This window comes from Podarcis liolepis (genome assembly GCF_965112155.1).
Source record: "Podarcis liolepis genome assembly, chromosome: 2".
NCBI lineage: Eukaryota > Metazoa > Chordata > Lepidosauria > Squamata > Lacertidae > Podarcis > Podarcis liolepis.
Window position 1 is genome coordinate 21,530,990 of NC_139555.1, and position 21,522 is coordinate 21,552,511.

Consider the following 21,522-nt stretch of genomic DNA (forward strand, 5'->3'; position numbering starts at 1 on the left):
GCCATTTAAAGCAGCACACGTCACAAATTCTGGCAACCATACAGTCATACCTCATGTTACGTTTGCTTTAGGTTGAACGTTTTCAGGTTGCGTCCCGCGGCGACCCGGAAGTACCGGAAAAGGTTACTTCCGGGTTTCATCGCCCGCGCATGCGCAGACACGCAAAATGACGTCACGCACATGCGCAGAAGCGGCGAATCACGATCCGCTCACGCGCAAACGTGGGTTGTGTTCTTTTCAGGTTGCAAACGGGCCTCCGGAACGGATCCCGTTCGCAACCAGAGGTACCACTGTAGCTTGTTAAGCGTGCTGGGATTTGTAGCTCTGTGGTGGGTGAACTACATTTCCCAGGATTCTTGCGGGAGGGTGATTTAAAATGTGCGTTAGGTCTACAGTGGTACCTCGGGTTACAAAAACACTTCAGGTTACAGACTCTGCTAACCCAGAAGTAGTACCTCGGATTCAGGATGAGAACAGAAATCGTGCGGCGGCAGCCGGAGGCCCCATTAGCTAAAGTGGTACCTCAGGTTAAGAATGGTTTCAGGTTAAGAATGGACCTCCGGAACGAATTAAGTTCCTAACCAGAGGTACCACTGTACGGTGTCTGTACGCAATGTCTGGTGTCAGGGAGAGTGGGAGGCCAAGACACAGGAGATTCCTAGCAACCAAAAAGTAGACAAGGCAACTGTCCGTTGTGTTGTTCCTGCTCCCCGTCTCCCGGCCACTGCTGTCGCGCACATTCAAGGCACAGCACAGCGACTCCCAAAGGCACAGCTCTGATGACTTGCAAGGTGAAAAAGGGGATACCAAATGCCACCAGGGTTCCTGTTCCATCTCCTAGCAACCGAACAGCTCGTTGCCTAGCAGCACAAGGGGCCATCTTACATACATAATTAGGCTGCAAGCATCTCCCAGCATCTTGCTTGCCCTGGGGATGCAAAGGCATTGATTTTTATTCTCAAGCAAGCGAGGCCTGCTCCTCCTGAGAGCAGCCTATTGATCATCCCTGCTGCATTTGGAAGAGACCTTTTTTTAGTTCTGCTGTTACCGGCAACCATACTCGGCGTCCTGTGTAGTACGAATTGCTAGCTAAAAGCTTGCTAAGTTTGCTAGGGGAAGGAAGAAAAGCTTCCAAACCTCCCCTCAGCTCTTTGTCTGCTCATCGCCCAGAAAGCTGTTACGGAGCAAGGGTTCAGAGCTAACCTATTATCATCATCATTATTATTATTATTATTATTATTATTATTATTATTATTAAAGGTAAAGGGACCCCTGACCATTAGGTCCAGTCGTGGGCGACTCTGGGGTTGCAGCGCTCATCTAGCTTTATTGGCCGAGGGAGCCAGCGTTCAGCTTCCGGGTCATGTGGCCAGCATGACTAAGCCGCTTCTGGCAAACCAGAGCAGCGCATGGAAGCGCCGTTTACCTTCCCGCCGGAGCAGTACCTATTTATCTACTTGCACTTGGACCTGCTTTCGAACTGCTAGGTTGGCAGGAGCAGGGATCGAGCAACGGGAGCTCACCCCGTCGCAGGGATTCGAACTGCTGACCTTCTGATCGGCAAGTCCTAGGCTCTGTGGTTTAACCCACAGCGCCACCCGCGTCCCAGTATGTTTGTTTGTTTGTTTGTTTATACATACCCCACCCACTATGTGCAGCTCCCAACACAATCAAAAGCACAATAAAAATCAAACATTAAAAACTTCCCTAAACAGGACTGCCTTCAGATGTCTTCCAAAAGCCAATGCTCTCCAGACCCTGAGGAAGAAGTAAAGCATTCAGGAGGCTATGTGGGGAACAGAGGGGTGGGGTGGGGGTTTTGCATGGCCTCCTTCTCTCCTTTTTTTTTACAATTTTGTATACTGCCCTTCATCCATAGATCTCAGGATAGTTCACAACACAAAAAGACAACACCAAAACCCCTACAAAATTCATAATAAAAATAAGAACGAAAATAAAACAATACCCCTCCTCCCACAACACATTTAAAAGGGTATCGGATGTTAATCAGCTAAAAAAAAAGGTAAAAAGGTAAAGGACCCCTGGACGGTTAAGTCCAGTCAAAGGCAACTATGGGGTTGCGGCGCTCATCTCGCTTTGAGGCTGAGGGAACTGGTGTTTGTCCACAGACAGCTTTCTGGGTCATGTGGACAGCATGACTAAACCGCTTCTGGTGCAACGGGACACCATGATGGAAACCAGAGTGCATGGAAACACTGTTTACCTTCCCGTCGCAGTGGTACCTATTTATCTACTTGCACTGGTGTGCTTTTGAACTGCTAGGTTGGGAGGTGCTGGGACCCAGCAACGGGAGCTCACCCCGTCGCGGGTATTCGAACTGCCGACCTTGCGATGGGCAAGCCCTAGGCTCAGTGGTTTAGAGCACAGCGCCACCCGCGTCCCTAGGGTACTGCTTATTTTGTCTAAATACTTTAATAAGTCTGTTGTGACTTTCCTCAACGTCACTACTCTTGTCAAATATGATGTGTTGATCATTTCAAATCATAATATGCATTACTTTGCTATTATGTACACCACATTTTTTCCTCACCTGATTCCCCCCCCCCCCTCGACCAAACTGCAGCCTTTTCAGTCAGTTCTGTAGGATTTTCAAATCCTTGCACTTTGTGCATCTGTTTGTGGTAAAATCTGTGTGTTTCACAGTTCAGAAGGAAAAATGAGCATGAAGTCACGGAATATCAGCACAGTGAGTGGCACAACTATGCTAGCAAATTCACAGCACACATGGCAAATTATAAGCTACCAATTGGACAATTGGATTTTAAGTGGAACTGAAGGCAGCCACAGACCCTTGCACAGTTGGGGGGCAGCTGTAGTTTGGGAATTGGCACCAAAGCCTAGTAGGACCTGGGATTGACCTCCTTTTGGCTTCTATTTCCGGGAGTACCGCTGTGACCTATGTTGATCCTAAGTAGGGATGAGCTTCTCAATCTCATATTTGACCATATGGTTGAGAGATATTTGGACCTCCGGGTGGGGGCAGCAACAAGAGAAGAACTGAGAGGGGCTGGGCGCACCTGGCTTGGGGTCCCAGCTGGAACGGAGTCCCGGAATCAATCCACAAATGAAACAGGCACGATCCATTTCTGCGGAAGGGTATTTTTTTTGCTTCCAAGCAGCAAAGGACGAAAAAGCGCAGTCCGAATGAACCAAGCAGGAAAACTCCTGAAAACAAAGAGAGGTGAGTTCTTAGGAAGCAGCTGTCTGCTTTGTTCTGCCTCTCACTGGAGCCGCTGGGATCTCAGCTGCGCTAGAAAGATGGGCTGGCATTGGTGACTGTCTCTCAAAAGCAAACAACGACACGAGGGCTTCCTCCACGGTTACCTGCTAATTTGATGTGAGTGTACTCTGGCCGTCACCTCCTGGGAAATGCGATTGTCCACAAGGACACCCCATTAGCCTCCAAATCTGATGAACTAGATGGAGAGCTTTTTGTTGTTGTTTAGTCATTTAGTCGTGCCCGACTCTTCGTGACCCCATGGACCAGAGCACGCCAGGCACTCCTGTCTTCCACTGCCTCCCACTGTTTGGTCCAACTCATGTTTGTATCTTCGATAACACCGTCCAACCACCTCGTCCTCTGTCGTCCCCTTCTCCTTGTGCCCTCCATCTTTCCCAACATCAGGGTTTTTTCCAGGGAGTCTTCTCTTCTCATGAGGTGGCCAAAGTATTGGAGCCTCAGCTTCAGGATCTGTCCTTCCAGTGAGCACTCAGGGCTGATTTCCTTCAGAATGGATAGGTTTGATCTTCTTGCAGTCCATGGGACTCTCAAGAGTCTCCTCCAGCTCCGTAATTCAAAAGCATCAATTCTTCAGAGATCAGCCTTCTTTATGGTCCAGCTCTCACTTCCATACATCACTACTGGAGAGCTTATGCTACAATAAATGTGGTAGGCTATCAAGTGCTATAAGACTCTCCTTTGCTGCCTCTCCTTGCTGATAAGCTTCATGCGCAGAGTTTGAGTGGCTGGCTGAAACAAACAGGCCAACAGAGGGTTGAGGCATGCAGGCTGCACATGGGAGGAATAATATAAATAATAAATAATAATATTTTTCTATTTACAGTATACCCCGCCCTTCCCAGTTCAGAAAACCAGGCTCAGGGCGGCTAACAACAAATTTAAAACACTTAATTGATGCAACAAAAAAAACAGCATAAAATACAGTATAAAATGGGAATAACAATAAATTCAGAATTCAAAAATCAATTTAGGGGGGAAATCCACCCAATAAACATTAGAGGATCACCAGGGCTAGTTGGCTAAATTAGTCCTATTTGGGCCAGCGGGGAGACCAGGGGAGAATTAGCTGTGGGATCTTCATTAAAAGGGAAGAGGGAGGGAAGGAAGGGGAATAAAAGATCAGGCTAAGTTCAAATTGTAAGCCAGGCGGAATAGCTCTGTCTTACAGGCCCTGTGGACAGAAGTTAAATCCTGCAGGGCCCTGGTCTCATGGGACAGAGCATTCCACCAGGTCAGAGCCATCACTGAGAAGGCCCTGGCCCTGGTGAAGGATAATCTGACTTCCTTAGGGCCCAGGACCTCTAAACTATGATTATTCATGGACCTTAAGGTCCTTTGCAGGGCATACCAGGAGCGGTGGTCCCGTAAAACAGCATTTGACATTGTCCTCTGACCAGGGTTTTCTGCTGCTCCACGGGGACTTGCTCCAATGATGTGAGGGGAAGGAAGGAACATGGCACATCAGGTATGGCTGGGCTGTCACTTCCTAAGCCCATTTACAGGCTTCCTTTGTTTATTAAAATCTTGAGAAGTGCCCATTGTGGAGAGATCGTACAGAGCATGCCAAAGCAGATCATGGAAGCATCTTGCTCAGTATTGTGTACACTGACTTGGAGCATATTTCTAGAGTTCATTGGTGGTGTTCAACACCAATCCTGCTCAGAGTAAACCCCTTGAAATTAATGGCAAAGGGAAAGGACCCCTGGACGGTTAAGTCCAGTCAAAGACGACCATGGGGTTGCGGCACTCATCTCGCTTTTCAGGCCGAGGGAGACGGCATTTGTCCACAAACAGCTTTCTGGGTCATGTGGCCAGCATGACTAAACCACTCACGGTGCAACGGGACACCGTGATGAAATCCAGAGTGCAAGGAAACACCGTTTACCTTCCCGCCACAGTGGTACCTATTCATCTACTTGCACTGGCGTGCTTTTGAACTGCTAGGTTGGCAGAAGCTGGGACAGAGCAACGGAAGCTCACTCCATCACACGGATTCGAACCGCTGACCTTCCGGTCGGCAAGCCCAAGAAGCTCAGTGGTTTAGACCACAGTGCCACCTGCTTTACCTTTCCCTGAAATTAATGACCCTGACTTTAAGTTGTACTTATTTGAATACCACCATAAATTTTTCCCCATCCTACCTGGAGGGGCCAGAGATTGAACCTGGGTCATTCTGAAAGCAAAGCAGATTCTCTTGTCACTGATCTACAGCAGCACTTTGGTGCCCCATCTCTATTTTCTATTCCATTGACCTGCTCTTTATTTCCAAGGATGTGCCAGGGCTTGGTTTTAGAGAGCTCTACTTTTCAGGCTCTGAAGCGCACTGCCAGGGGGAACTCGTCTGAGCTGTTGAGTAACAAACTTGCCTAAGTCAGCTGAGTCAGAAAGCTGAGATCAAAAGAAGTGTTGTAAGAAGACGAGCATATAAAAGCTATGAAGTAATGGGAAATGTTTTCCTTGCTAAATTTTTGTCTCCCAGAAAGCGTTTTTTAGAGAAATCCAGGAGCCTTGTTTTCTTCAGTTGCAACTCTACTGGTGTCATGTAACCGCTAGGCCAGCCCATAATATTTAAGCGGGTTGGACTAGATCAGTGGTTCCCAACCTTTTTTTGGCCATGCTCCACCTAAGCATCTTTAAAATCCTGATGTAACCCCCCCCCCATGACATATAGTAATTTTTATTATTCAAAAAGTGAACTCCTATTCACGTGGTGGAAGCCTAAAAGGCCATTCAGGGTTAATAACTTATTCTCAAATTGCCCCCCTTAAAAATCAAATCACCCCCTTTAAAAATCAAATTGCCCCCCTGTGGGGTGTGTGCCCCCCGTTGGGAACCACAAGCCTAGATAGTCGGCCAGTGTGGTGTAGTGGTTAAGAGCAGTGGACTTGTAATCTGGTGAACCGGGTTCATGTCTCCACTCCTCTACATGCAGCTGCTGGGTGACCTTGGGCTAGTCACACTTCTCTGAAGTCTCTCAGCCCCACTCACCTCACAGAGTGTTTGTTGTGGGGGAGGAAGGGAAAGGAGAATGTTAGCCGCTTTGAGACTCCTTCAGGTAGTGATAAAGTGGGATATCAAATCCAAACTCTTCTTGTTGTTGTTCTTTGGGTCTCTTCCAGCTCTACAATTTTTATTATTTTTTTAGTGTCCAAAGTGAAACAGCAAATGTGCTCCTGCCCTCCCCCTGTTGAGGTACATGAGACCCAAGTCTGGCCAAGTTATTTTGGCACTTGAGGCAGGCACCCAAAATCAGCTGCTGCCTCACTCTGCCTAATGGTTGGGCTGGGGCATCTCCTCCAACATCTGTGGCCGCAGGATGGGACTCCTAAACTTGATTCATCTGCCACTGTGATTGGTGCAAGTACAGTGGGACCTTGGTTCTCGAACTTAATCCGTTCCAGGAGTCTGTTCGACTCCCAAAACCGTTCGAAATCCAAGGTGTGGCTTCCAGTTGGCTGCAGGAGCTTCCTGCACCCAAGCGGAAGCCACGTCGGATATTCGGCTTCCAAAAAACGTTTGCAAACCGGAACACTTACTTCTGGGTTTGCGGCATCTGGGAGCCAATTTGTTCAGGAGCCAAGCCATTCGAGAATGAAGATACCATTGTATGCTCATCATTTGCAAGCGTTTGGATTGTCTCCTTAGCAAAGCCACAGCAGTTAGTGTCATCAGGCAAATTATAATAACAATTAAACCCACTAATGAGATTTTTAAAAAATAAAAATCAGTTTGTAAGTAGACCAGGGAAATAAAACCCCAATTGAACAAGAATCATTTCCTGTGTAGTAGCATTTTTGGCTAGCGCTCAACTGGATCTCATTTCAAGCCTGGTTCCTATTGTCACAAATGCACTGAAAAGCCATTGCACAAACCAGAGTAAAATGACCCTGAGAACTAGACCGTACAGAGAGTTGAGTTTCCTGGCATCACCTTCCCCCCACGAGGCAAGGAATAGGCACAAAATAGCCCTGCTCAGAAAGCACTGGTCATCATCCAGGAAGAGAGAGACAGTATTGCAAGTGAGCAATATGTGTCTCAATGAACCGCAGGGGAAGGTGAACGTAGCACTTTGCTGTGTCTGGCTAAAGCTGAGCTCAGAATCTTATTATATACTGCATGGAAAGCATTATACTCTTCTTCATTCTACTTGTTCGCCAGTGAAGCTGAAATGTGCCTGTCTCAATTATTCCCCAGATGCAAACCCCCTAGATTTACTAATGTAAAGAAATCATACAGAACCCACAAGCATGCCCTCCTCCCTCCTTTTCCATTTAGCCTGTTTCATTTATTAGTTAGTTGGAAGTTCTTAGCAGGGGGCAGCTTGGTTGGAGTAAAATATTGATGCTCTCTTGGCACCAGCCAACAGCCCACTATTGCTAATGAAGTCTCTGTAGGTAGACTTGCTTTGTTACTAAACCTCATAGGTAAAGCTAAAGGGACCATTAGGTCCAGTCGTGGCCGACTCTGGGGTTGCGGCGCTCATCTCGCTTTATTGGCCGTGGGAGCCGGTGTACAGCTTCTGGGTCATGTGGCCAGCATGACTAAGCCGCTTCTGGCGAACCAGAGCAGTGCACGGAAACACCGTTTACCTTCCCGCCGGAGCTATACCTATTTATCTACTTGCACTTTGACGTGCTTTTGAACTGCTAGGTTGGCAGGAGCAGGGACCAAGCAACGGGAGCTCACCCTGTCGCAGGGATTCAAACCGCCGACCTTCTGATTGGCAAGTCCTAGGCTCTGTGGTTTAACCCACAGCGCCACCCGCGCCCCACTAAGCCTTATGAACGTCTTTAAAAAATAAATAAATAAATTGTGTTGTTATTTGCTCATGAACTTCTTAAACATGTCAGGAAATAGTTGGGCTTTATTATTATTATTATTATTATTATTATTATTATTAAGAAACCCCAGCAAATTGATAAGATTTCTTTTTCTTTTTTATGACCGCTATGTTTTAGCATCTCTGGAACACTTGTCTGCGCTGCAAGTTAGCTCACACCTTTTTCATTTGAGATAGGCTTCTTTCACTTATCATCATCATTTTGTATTTGTATACCGTCTTTCTATCTTACAATACGCAAGGCGGTTTACAAGCTGAAGAATCAAAGAATGTACACCTTATAACAATCTAATTCAATACAAAAATGTGACAATAAAACATAACTTTAAAATAAGCAACTTATAACAAATAAAATAATAGTCATAGAATATTAAATATCAACATCTAAAAATTAAACAGAAATCCACTCTTAACAACAATAATACAGTCATACCTCGGGTTAAAGTCGCTTCAGGTTGAGCGTTTTCAGGTTACACTCCGCGGTGACCCGGAAGTAACAGAACACGTTACTTCCGGGTTTCGCCACTCGCGCATGCGCAGACGCTCAAAATGACATCACGCGCATGCGCAGAAGAGGCAAATCGCGACCCGCGCATGTGCAGACACGGGTTGCATTCTGTTCAGGATGCGAACAGGGCTCCGGAACGGATCCCGTTCGCATCCAGAGGTACCACTGTAAATAAATTCTAAACTATAATCAATAAAACGGCAAGTCACAGTGCATAAAATAAGAGAATATAAACTGAGAAGCAGAGACTGGAGAGTGGGGCAAAGCAGATGGAAGGGGGCCTTGCCTGATGAAATCTCTCCCCTCCCCTTTCACTTGCTAAACATTAGCACAATCTCCATTTATTTTTTAAAAAGAGAGCTTTTCTAATCCTCATGGAACAAGGAAAGGAGGAATTGCAATAATGATGTTCGTCTGCATTAGGGCTTTACCATATTCTAATGACAAAGCTAAAACTACCCTTTCCTTGTTTGCTTGCTATAATATACTTTGCTATTTCAGTGTTCCATTAATCCCAGATTTATGCCTGCAGTCTAGATTTTTTAAATAAATAAGGTAAAAGGAGTCAGCTCCATCATTTGGAGCAATTACAGAAGGCAGTTACTGTATAGAACTATTTATGATGTCTGTGCCTTTCTTAAAGTGACATTAGGTTACAGCTTTTGTTTGGGGCAGGGCTCCCCTGTGCCTTTAAAAACAACGAGACAGCTAGAAATCCAGTCTGCTTCTCTATCACAGCATCTTCACGATTACAATAAATAAATGAATAATTCTCCCTAGGCGCACTCTTGCAGACTGTGGCACTGCTAAAAGCACAGATCCACTCCCAGGAGAAACGGGGGCAACCTAATGGAAATGAATTAGCGACCGGCTTTCAAGAACCGCTAAAAAAAATATGATCTGCTTATAGATCCGAAACCGCGGGATACCAAGTTGTACAGCTAAGGTTTGGGGCAGAGGAAAACGCATCGTCCACGCTCAGGAAACCCAGCCATTGATCTGAGGGCCAGCTAGCAAGTGTGCATTAAAATTTGTCTCAACAGGAGCTACTGCTTATTCCGTCAAAACATTTATTGTCAGAAGGAAGCTATATCTGGGGAGGCGGGGTGGGGAGATGGTTGCAGGTCAGTGTCAGGGAATCAGGGCTGCCAGTCAAAGGTTTCAATCAAACGGGCATGGTTCTGAAATAAAGGAAGATCTGGGCATCCGCTGGAGAGGTCGAGGGGGCGCAATCCAACCAGCTTTTTTTTTTGGTGGGGGAAGCACATTTATATAACATAGAAAATGCGTAAAAGATGCGGGATCTTGGCGTGAAGAGGGCGAGGGGATACAACGTGGGTTTTCATCTTTCTGGTTGCGGGGGGGGGGGGCTGCCTGGCTGTCTGCCTCCGACTCCACCTGCAAGCAGCTGTCTCTCTCTCTCATATCCGCGCGCCCTTCCCCGCCACCCGCCGTCTATCTTGCCAGACGAGCAAGGGAGGAGGGCGGGGATGGACGAGAAGCGGCTGAAAAGCCGGGAAAGATCGTTAACTGCGAGCCCTTGTCAGGCACGATCCGGATCGACGGAGAATGCGACGGTTACTCCTCCTTCCCCCGCGCCCCCTCCCCGTCGCTTCTTCCCCAGACCAAAAGCCACACCCACCCTTGGGGCGCTGGAACAAATGCTCCGAGGGCCTTCCCTACGGGAGGGCGCGCACACCCACCCGCCTTCCTTCGCCCTTCTTAGCTGCAGAAAGGAAACTGGGAGCGGTTTGCTGGAAGCAGGAGTTGGAGAGGCGGAAGGCGGAAGGCGGCACTTTTATTGCGCTTAAGGCTTTGCCGTCTGACCTAGGCGCCCCTGCTTAAGCTCTGGGTTTCGCTCTCCTTCCTTCCCCCAGTTACAAAAAAACATCCCAGTTTATCGTTTTTTATCCCCACCGGGCCCAACCTCAGCCCCTTTCCTTTCAAGCTCTGGGTTCAGATTTTCCCCTCCACCGCATCCCCTTGCTAAGAAAAAAACCTCCACGCCGGAAGCCGCCTGCGGCGCTTTCTCCTTGGCGAGGGCTCCCCCACCACCCACGCGCGTCTCGCTCTTGCGTAGACTGGGAGGAACAGGGACCCGATCCCAGACTTATTTCCACGTCAGCCGCAGATTCCCATTGGCCGCTGCGTCCCTCTCGCCAGCTCGCTGCGTAATTTGCCCAGGGCATCTGTGTGACAGGGCAGGTTTGCAACCAAAGTCGCTTTTACAGCAGGTCTGCAGAGTAAGGCAACAGCCGAATGCACAATTGGGCGTAGAGAGCCCTCTTCCGCAGCTTTTTCCTTGAATGCATAATTCTGCTGACCCCTAACATTTTTGCCTGCTCGTCAGCACCGCTGTGGCCTCACTAAGTCCCAAGTTTCCTCCATCTTAATTATATCTAATAAAATATTTTTTAATGTATTAAATCTTCTGTGCTCATCAAATGAAAGCAATCGCCAGTTGCCCAGACCTCTCTTTCAAAAAAAAAAAAAATACAGTACTTTCCCCCCCCAAATTATGGGAATCTCAGCCCAGCGACCTGCTGCTGTTGCCCTTGATTTTGCAGAAATGCGCATCCCGTGGCAACATTATTTCTTTGCATGTTAATGCAGGATTGACATTTTGGGCTGCACCGTCCTGAGCAGGGAGAGGGCTGTACTTAAATGTTTAAAATCATGCAAAATTCAGATGCTCCTCTGGTACTGCCCCCCCCCCGCGCCCCGCCCCGCCTCGCGCGCTTTGGCGCATGGAAGAGAGTAACTGTTCTTCTGTTTGGTCTCTTTGTCTGGAGGATGCGAGGCGACTTTGGATGCTGAGGAGAGGCGGGGTGTGGGGAGAGATTACCTCATCCTATGCGCCCTGAGCCAATGGCTTTTCTCCTCCCCTGGTTTCTCCAGGCAGATTGGGGGTGTCTCGACCAACCGCAAAAAGCCTTCGCCCGTCCCCATGGTGACGAGGTTGTATATAGGGAGCCGCGTTGCCCTGTGTGCTACAGGTTCTCTTACATCGACCTCCTAAGAGTCGCGCTGTAAGAAAGCAAAAACCCTCCTCGGCTCCCGTTTGATTTCTCGAAGCTCGGCAACCAAGAGGCAGATATGGTAAGCGCCAGCGCCTCTCGGCTGCGGGGGGGGGGGTTCAGAGGAGGAGGGGGTGGGACAAAGCACAGGCAATCCTGGCAGCATTTCTCCTGGCCCGCCCCAAGCCAATTCTGCTTTCTTCCCCATCTTTCTCTTGGCTCTTCTGGGCATGCTTTGTCCCTGCGCCTCTGCGGGGGCTCTTTTTCTTCCATCGGCTCGCTGCTGCCGAGCTGTGGAAATGCAGAGAGGCTGCTGGTTCCTCCTTCTCCCTTCCTCTCTGCAAAAAAAGGGGGAAAAAGGACGAGCTGTTGTTCTCCAAGGCGGCAGCAGTACATCTGCGAAGCCTGATGCAATGGCTTCCCCTTAGCTGGGAAAGGCGAGGCAAGGGTGGCTTCCTGCCTGCGTAGCGCTGGCTGCGGGCTTCATCTCCAGCCCTTCCCAGCTGCGGATGCGCATAGGAGGGAGGAGGAGGAGGCAGTGTCAGCGGGGAAGCAGCGGTACCAGCCCCAAGCAAGCCTGTGCTTTAACCCGAATGCAGGGGCGCAAATGGAGCCATCTGCAATTCAAAGCTGCTCTCCTGACTCGGAAGGAAGTGGGATGGAAGTCGAGGGGGGGTGTTATTTCACAGGATGTAAACCTGATTAGACTGGGGGTTATCAGTGATTATAAAATTAAAACCCCTTTTAAAAAAATAATCCAAACAAACAAGGCGTACTAAATGCAGCGGCGTAGCACGGGTTGCAGGCGCTCGGGGCAGGGCAAGTGTTGCGCACCCTGGTGGACTGGGCAGCTGGGGTGGGTGAGAGGGCGCGCCTGCCCACTAGACCAACCCGCCTGCCGCCACGCCTCAGCTGCGTTGCGGGGGTACCTGATTGCGACCCTTCAAAAATGTGGGGCCGCGGACCACCATCTCCCTGCCCGCCCACGCTACGCCTCTGCCAATGTTATGGGGTTGAAGCTTCAGGATTCCACACACCCCCTTGGAAGTAAACGTGTTTCAGTAGCAAACAAAAGCAATAGGTTTCCGTCTGAAACAAAATACTCAGTATGATTGATTTCTGCGCCACTAGCGATTCCGCAAGGGGGCAAAAGTTAGCACCAGTGCAGCAGTCGTGGGTCTTGGGGGGGCGGCTTATACCGAAGCTTTCTTGTCTTCTGCTGCAATCCTGCGCTCTAGGAAGAAATGGTAGAGGCAGGGGAGCTTGCTTCTGAGCAGAGAAGCATGCATAGGCTGGGGGCGGGGGGGATCGCCACCAGTTCAGGAGTTGTCAGCTCTGCCGATTTCTTGTGCGCAGAGGGGATCATCTTGGCAGAAGCCACGCCTTTGCATCGCTCCAAGAGATTCCGCATAAAGAGCAGCATTGTTAAGCGAGGAATCTGTGTTAAGGATGGGGAGCGTTCGGGAAGAGGGGGTGGGGGAGGGCAGGGCTGGGGACCCACCGAGAATCACATCGGTTTAAGTGGCAGCTCCTTCCCTCTCCCCCTCCCCCTCGCAGCCCACAGATTGGTCTGAAGGCGATGGCTGAGACAGCAGACAAAGAGAGTGGCTCCTCTGGCAGATGTGACCAGAATAATTATGGAGAGACAATAATGCAGGGCGGATTAACTGCGCTGGTTGCCGTTTTCGAAAAGCACCCTCGCCGTTGTGGTGTTGCAGATAGCATCCTATACATTTCCTGCTCTGGAACGACTCTTTAGCTGCCCCTGAAACTTTCCCAATATAATAAAAAGATACTGGGGCTTTAAAAAAAACAACACACGCACCCTCAATTTTCATGGGAAGAACAGACAGCAACATGCCCTGCTTGGCAAGAGATAGGTTTGTCTTCTGGTCCAGACACCCCCATTGATTGATTTCATTCCCAAGCATGTTCTCAGCCCGGGTCAGAGAAGGGAAAATTGGCAAAACGGTATAATGAGATCATGCTGGAAATAGACTCGGCTGTGTTAATCCATCACAGAGCGCAGGCTCCAGCAGTCAGCGTGGGCGTAGTCAGCAAAAATAATTGACTAGAATGGGTGTACCTAATGCAGAAGAATACCCAGTATTCCTGGACAGGGTGTGGCATTTCTTGGTGTTCCCTATGGGCTGAGGAATAGATCACCTCAAATGACTAAATGTCCCTGAAAGCAACGGAGACAATACCTGGGATTGGGCACATTGTGCTTGCAAATTGGAGGGAGGAAAAGACTGACGATAAATCCCAGGGTTCAAAGGACTTGGGTCTTCTGAAAATTCAGGCATTTGCTATGTGCCATGTTAAGGCTGAGCATTCTTGGATAATAAGTCTCCGAATCTCCGTGAGCAACAAAGTTGGATAGTGAATTCGCTGAGATTCATAGTATCTGAGGAACAATAGGCTGGGTGTGGCACCCTTGCCTCATTAACAGGTATGCTACTAGAGCTTTTAAATTTCACTGGATTCTCTTAAAGGGGATTAAGGTGGCTCTCTCCCACTGTTTTTTAGTTCCCATTTGAACAAGGGTTTTTGAACAATGGGCTAGCACCTGCTGCACAATTTTTGGCTTTTGTGTATATATAAATAACTTTTATTAAATTTTCTGTTTTACAATTTAAAATACTCATTTAAACATCCTTAAACTATCAGTGACTTCCCTTCTTCTCTTCCCATGGTTCATTTTGCATATCAAAAAATCCCTGCATATTTTGCAAAAAGTAAACCATTCAGTATTCCATTATTGCATCCATCAAAACCTATTTACACTGTTGAATTTATCTTAATGCTGCCAACGTTTTCAAATGCACACAATTTCCCCCCATGTATTCAATAAACATTTTCCAATCTTCTCTAAACGTATGTTCTTCTTGTTCTCTTTATCTGTATGTTAAGACTGCAAGCTGCCCATACTCTTGTCAGCTGAAGTTGCCATTCTTCTTTATCACAATTATTGGCTTTGTCATTCGCTGACCTTTGCTGTTCACCTTGTACGCATCTCCCACAAAACTAGTTGCCTGCATTTCTTCTATCGATGTCCAGTTGACAGGACTGAGGTAGCGATTACAGGTGTAGCCTGCAAGCAGAATCCTAAATAGCAGGATTATGAAAACACCCAAAAGCAAATCCCAATTAATACATATATGTGCTTCTTCTTCACCTTTAGCGTGAGTGCATCTCCATCCACGTTGGCCAAGCCGGAGTCCAGATTGGCAATGCCTGCTGGGAGCTCTACTGTCTTGAGCACGGCATCCAGCCTGATGGACAGATGCCCAGTGACAAGACCATTGGGGGAGGAGACGACTCCTTCAACACGTTCTTCAGTGAGACGGGAGCTGGCAAGCACGTGCCCAGGGCAGTCTTTGTGGACTTGGAGCCGACTGTGATTGGTGAGCAAACAAGGCACTTCTAATAGCTTTCTAGCTGTGTTTGTGTCTACAGGAGGGATGCCAGAGGTCTTGATGCTTCCAATTGCTTCTCTCCACAGATGAGGTGCGCACTGGCACCTACCGCCAGCTCTTCCACCCCGAGCAGCTCATCACTGGCAAGGAGGATGCTGCCAACAATTATGCCAGGGGCCACTACACCATTGGCAAGGAGATCATTGACCTGGTCCTCGACAGGATACGCAAACTGGTAAACATGTTTTGTCTGAAGGAAGATTTGTGAAGGATAGAAAACGAAGCAACATGATCGTATGTTGCTGTTTTGTTTACTGCCATATAACAAATATCAGTAGTTAAAAGAAGATCAACATTGATATTAGCTACTAGGTTAGTATTGAAAATGCAGATATACATTAATTATAGACCTTATTCTAATGTTAGGGATTAAAAAGTTAGCTTGACATTGGAGTTACATTGAAGATCAAGCTAACCTACTTGAAGAGAAGATGTATAAATCATCCTAATAAGTTCATGGGGAAATGGATTTTTCTTGTAATGCTTTTGAACAGGAACTAAACATTCTAGACTATTATTTTTTTTAAATCCCATTTTGCAAAATTCTAAATATGCTCACTGGCCCAAAAAGCTTGGTGACACAGAATATCATGAACTAGATTGATACACGTTCACTTTAAGAAGCTACATAAGTATACAGTCCTTTCTCATCTAAACAGAATGGAGAGAGAAAATATTTTTTTATTTACATTAGCATCAATTTATCCCAACAGGCCGACCAATGCACAGGTCTCCAGGGCTTCCTGGTCTTCCACAGCTTTGGTGGGGGCACCGGCTCTGGGTTCACCTCTTTGCTGATGGAGCGCCTGTCCGTTGACTACGGGAAGAAGTCCAAGCTGGAGTTCTCCATCTACCCAGCTCCCCAAGTCTCCACAGCTGTCGTCGAGCCCTACAACTCCATCCTGACCACCCACACCACCCTGGAGCACTCCGACTGCGCCTTCATGGTAGACAACGAGGCCATCTATGACATTTGCCGCAGGAATCTTGACATTGAGCGCCCCACTTACACCAACCTGAACAGGTTGATAGGTCAGATTGTGTCCTCCATCACGGCCTCCCTGCGATTTGATGGTGCCCTGAATGTAGATCTGACAGAATTCCAGACCAATCTGGTGCCCTATCCCCGAATCCACTTCCCCCTGGCCACCTACGCCCCGGTCATCTCAGCTGAGAAAGCTTACCATGAACAGCTTTCTGTAGCAGAGATCACCAACGCTTGCTTTGAGCCAGCCAACCAGATGGTGAAATGTGACCCTCGTCACGGTAAATACATGGCCTGCTGCCTGTTGTACCGTGGGGACGTTGTTCCCAAAGACGTCAATGCTGCTATTGCCACCATCAAGACCAAACGTACCATCCAGTTTGTGGACTGGTGCCCCACTGGTTTCAAGGTTGGTATCAACTACCAGCCCCCCACGGTGGTCCCCGGGGGCGACCTGGCCAAAGTGCAGCGTGCCGTCTGCATGCTGAGCAACACCACAGCCATTGCTGAGGCCTGGGCTCGCCTGGACCACAAGTTTGACCTGATGTATGCCAAGCGTGCCTTTGTCCACTGGTACGTTGGGGAAGGGATGGAGGAAGGCGAGTTCTCGGAGGCCCGGGAGGACATGGCTGCCCTAGAGAAGGATTACGAAGAAGTGGGTGTGGATTCTGTCGAAGGGGAGGGTGAAGAGGAAGGAGAGGAATACTAAAACAAAATGTCACAATGGTGCTGCTCTTACAGGGAAATTAAAGCTATTTAACAACATTCAAGTTTTGGTCTGATCAGTTAATTTATGTAGCCGTGTTCAGAAACCTTTGTTTGCCCTACAATAACTGATCTGTGCTCTAAAACATGAAGGTTTTTATTACAAGCCCAAGCCATTTAATGTTTGGGTTTGAGAATAAAAGGCATTCCCTGTCCTAGGAGATTTGTGTCTTTGTCTTTATTCTTAATACATGCAATATTTATTTTTTGAAAAATATGATATTGGGAATTGATTGGGGGCACATTCCTATCCAGTGTTACCTGTGTTTTCAAATGTAATCTGTTCTGGAAGACCATTTGACTTCCGAAATGTTCAAAAACCAAAGCATATCTCCCATGTAGTCACAGATGCAAACACAGACAATTCCTATCTGCTGGTGTTTTTACTTTTAAAGGTTATTTGCCTAGCTACAATTCTGGAAAACACTCACCCTGGTGTGTAATTCCCATTGAATTCAGTGGGCCTTCCTTCTGAATGGACATGTATGGGATTGTAATGTATTTTGCATTTTTAAACAACAACAAACAAACCCTACCATTTCTGCTCCTCTGACACAGAAGGGAACAAATGTTTTAAATAAATAATGAAAAGGAAGTAAGAAGCAGAGTGAAATTGGAGATGGGGAAAGCTGAGAAGAATGAGCATGCCATGAGAGAATAAACTCACATGTGCTGTAAAAATGTCCAGCCCAAAGATCTACACCAAGTCAATATGCCTCATATAAAAAGAGATGTCAAAAAGAGGAAAACTGTTTTCAGTATAATAATAATAATAATTTGTTATTGTTACTATTTATACCCCGCCCATTGCACTCTGGGCAGCTCCCAACAGAATATTTAAAACATTATAAAACATCAAACATTAAAAACTTCCCTAAACAGGGCTGCCTTTTATTTCTTTTTCAAAAACAATAATTACAAGAGAGAGTTGTTTTTTTAAGCATGCTACAAGTTAAAGTTAGGGATATTATATGATACTTCCAAATAGCAAACTTACCCCCATTAGCTTTGGTGATATGGTTTTATTTGTGGCAGATAAATACTTCATTATTTGCTCTCAGGCGTGTGTAGATTCCTAGCATGTTTTCCAAAAAGTATTGTAAAATGATGCTAGCGTAGACTGCTATTGCTACACATTTCAACACATTTATTCATGTAGAGATGGCTTTAAATGCAATGCCATGCTTAGGGACATACGAAGCTGCCTAACACCAAGTCATATACCGTAACCCACACTGGCTGGCAGCAACTTCTCCAGGGTTTCAGACAGGAGGTTTTCCAGCCCTACCTGCAGATTGTGGGACGCGGGTGGTGCTGTGGGTTAAACCACAGAGCCTAGGACTTGCCGATCAGAAGGTTGGCGGTTCGAATCCCTGCAACGACGGGGTGAGCTCCCGTTGCTCAGTCCCTGCTCCTGCCAACCTAGCAGTTCAAAAGCACGTCAAAATGCAAATAGATAAATAGGTACCACTCCGGCGGGAAGGTAAACGGCGTTTCGGTGCGCTGCTCTGGTTCACCTGAAGCGGCTTAGTCATGCTGGCCACATGACCCAGAAGCTGTACGCCGACTCCCTCGGCCAATAAAGCGAGATGAGCGCCACAACCCCAGGGTCGGCCACGACTGGACCTAATGGTCAGGGGTCCCTTTACCTTTAGGTGGTGGGATTTGAACCTGGGACCTTTAGCATGTAAGGCATGTGTTCTGCTACTAAACTATGGCCCTTCCCAACCCCACATGTCACAAGCAGACTGGGATAATGGGGCTGTGCTAAAAATCCTTGAGCTTATGTGGAACATTTTTAAACAATGATGTGACCATGCTCATTATTGCTATTAACTTTGGTTGATGAAGTGACGTCACTCACTGGAGTTGACCATATGACAGTTCTGCCTTTTGCATGGGTAAATACAAATATTACCACGGTCATGGTGCTGTTTGCCCCACGCTCCTGGCTGTTTACCATAAGGTCACAAATATAAGTCACACTTTAACTTTTCATGAACAGAATTTGGAGAGAAAGCAAGGCTTATATCCAGGCCAATACGGTATTTATTTTAAAGGGAATGTCTATAACAGAAGCCGATAATATCTGCAAGCATGAATGAATACTGGAGTGAGTAGTGATGTCAGCAAGTCTTGTTAAGCAACTCTTGGTAAGGATCTAGATAAGATTTTTGTCTGATCTGGAAGGGTTCTACTTATGCCCTTGTATTTTCCAGTTACCAAGGAACTATCACAAAGGGCAAATAAACAAAGCAAAGGTACCATTTTCCTGCAGCATGTCTTGCTACTAGATTCTGAAATGGACACAAACTCCAGACTCTAACAGTGAATCATAAAGCCTTAACTGAGTCTTCCTAGTCCCTCTCAAGAGAGATTGCAGTAGATGGACTCACAGCTGTCCATGGAGGCACAGGTCAAATCTGTATCCAGGGCAGCTGTTTACCAGCTCCATCTGGTACGTAGGCTGAGACCCTATCTGCCTGCAGACTGTCTTGCCAGAGTGGTACATGCTCTGGTTATCTCCCGCTTGGACTACTGCAATGTGCTCTACGTGGGGCTACCTTTGAAGGTGGCCCAGAAACTACAACTAATCCAGAACGCGGCAGCTAGACTGGTGACTGGGAGCGGCCGCCGAGACCATATAACACCAGTCTTGAAAGACCTACATTGGCTCCCAGTACGTTTCCGAGCACAATTCAAAGTGTTGGTGCTGACCTTTAAAGCCCTAAACGGCCTCGGTCCAGTATATCTGAAGGAGCGTCTCCTCCCCCATTGTTCTGCCTGGACACTGAGGTCCAGCTCCAAGGGCCTTCTGGCGGTTCCCTCACTGCGAGAGGCCAAGTTACAGGGAACCAGGCAGAGGGCCTTCTCGGTAGTGGTGCCCGCCCTGTGGAACGCCCTCCCATCGGATGTCAAAGCGATAAACAACTACCTGACATTCGGAAGACATCTGAAGGCAGCCCTGTTCAGGGAAGTTTTTAATATGTGACATTTTAGTGTATTTTTCATCTTTGTTGGAAGCCGCCCAGAGTGGCTGGGGAAACCCAGCCAGATGGGCGGGGTACAAATAATAAATAATTGTTGTTGTTGTTGTTGTTTTGGAAAATCAATAAAAAGCATTTTTTTTAAAAAAAAAAGAATAAAATCTTTAATCTTCTCACTCACTTGCGTTTTGTATTGCTTGCGAATCTCATTTCAAAAGAACCACCTTGCATTTGGCCAGACAGAGGTGGGGATGTTTCACAGAGCAGAAAGGCGTCAGCTCTGCATTGCGCAGGGGAGTGCAGTGAACAGGGGCAGAGATGCCACGTGGGTGCTGGGTGAGAAGCCAGGTCTCTTCCATTCTGCCTGCACACACAGACCGTGGAGCCGGCAAAACGAGGGCACGCAAGGCAAAACATGGCGTTGCAAGGAGGTTCGCCTTGTTTCCCGCCCATCCTTCTTTCCCCGCTCTCCCCGATTTTACAAAAATGTAAATCCAGCTTCATACAATCCACAGCCGGGAGACCCAATCTCTGAAACTTCCCTTCGTTCAGTCCCTTCTCCATCCTTATACAGGGCAGCAGAGGAGCCTTTGCTTGGCAGTCGTGCGTATTTGCATCTTCGCAGCCTTTGCTGCTTCTGCCCAAGGGCAGGAGAGCGAAGCCGGTCCCAGTGTCTCACGGTCTGCAGCAAACTCCAGAGATATTAATATCGTCGTGGCTGCCGCAGTTTTCCTCTGCAGGATGAAGCTGCAGCCACGCAGCGCACCGCTCAGCGCCAGCTCACCCCCACTCTGCAGTTCTGTCTTATTATTTATGGCATCCGGGACATTCCTCACTCATGCTCTGCATTTGGCTCCCCGTCCTCTTGTTGTTCCAGAGCCCTTTTAATCCCCTTGCACATGGCCGTGTTGTTTTTGCTTTTCTGAACGATCATCTCTATCTAGGACAAAGACTGGGGCTGAGTCTTTCTGATTCTTTTTTCATTAAGGAAGGCTTATCGACCTATGATGACGCTACGACAGGTTGGGCTAAGGTCAAAAGAAAATCAAAATGCAACTGCGCTGGCCTTCCTTGAATTCCAGGCCTGTCTTATAAATCACTCAGCAGATCCAGCTACAAGGGGGATGGAGGACGATACGCATATTGTATCTCAGCCAGAAAGCATGCGAGTTATTTGACCACCAAATATGCTGAGAAGCCCCTGCAGCTGTCCGCCATTTGTCTTCCAGACCCACCCACCCAATTCCAGCAGGATAGAGATCATTCTGAAGTCGGTTTTTCATTTTAACGCCACAAGCGATATTTTGCACCGTGCATTTCAATGCTGTTTTAAACAATGCAACGATGGAATTGTCCTAAAGAATATAAGCCCTGGGTTAAAAACAGAGACCTACTGGGGAAACTGTGGTTTGGGGAAGGTTTGCTGAAGATATGGCAAAATGCAGCCCCATTTCTCTGCTTCGATTTCAAAGGGGGGGGGGAGGGAGCTGTGTACAGCTTTTATGAATGCATGTGTCTGCGCACACGATTCTACTGGAGGCCTGCAACTGTTGTGTCCCAGACAGACGGCTTAGATAACACATTATAATCCAAAAGCGCCACTGTATCCCTATGGGGACAATAGGATGTGAATAAAAGGGACAGTGGCGCCATTCGAGTGGCCTCATGTCCCCCCTGCA

At 47.6% G+C, this 21,522-nt stretch overlaps 1 protein-coding gene across 1 annotated transcript; it reads left to right on the plus strand.

Moving 5' to 3' along the window:
• Positions 1–11,347: 11,347 nt before the first annotated feature.
• On the plus strand, positions 11,348–17,015 carry TUBA1A (tubulin alpha 1a). Its single transcript, XM_083490260.1, has 4 exons — positions 11,348–11,709; positions 14,812–15,034; positions 15,133–15,281; positions 15,820–17,015. The coding sequence occupies exons 1-4, from the start codon at positions 11,707–11,709 to the stop codon at positions 16,798–16,800; spliced, it is 1,356 nt and encodes a 451-aa protein (XP_083346386.1). The 5' UTR covers positions 11,348–11,706; the 3' UTR covers positions 16,801–17,015.
• Positions 17,016–21,522: the final 4,507 nt, after the last annotated feature.

Excerpts from the sequence above, each read along its gene's own strand:
- TUBA1A (XM_083490260.1), top strand. Across the intron at positions 15,035-15,132 it reads CTTGGAGCCGACTGTGATTG|ATGAGGTGCGCACTGGCACC; the intron begins GTGAGCAAACAA and ends TTCTCTCCACAG. Across the intron at positions 15,282-15,819 it reads TCGACAGGATACGCAAACTG|GCCGACCAATGCACAGGTCT; the intron begins GTAAACATGTTT and ends TTATCCCAACAG.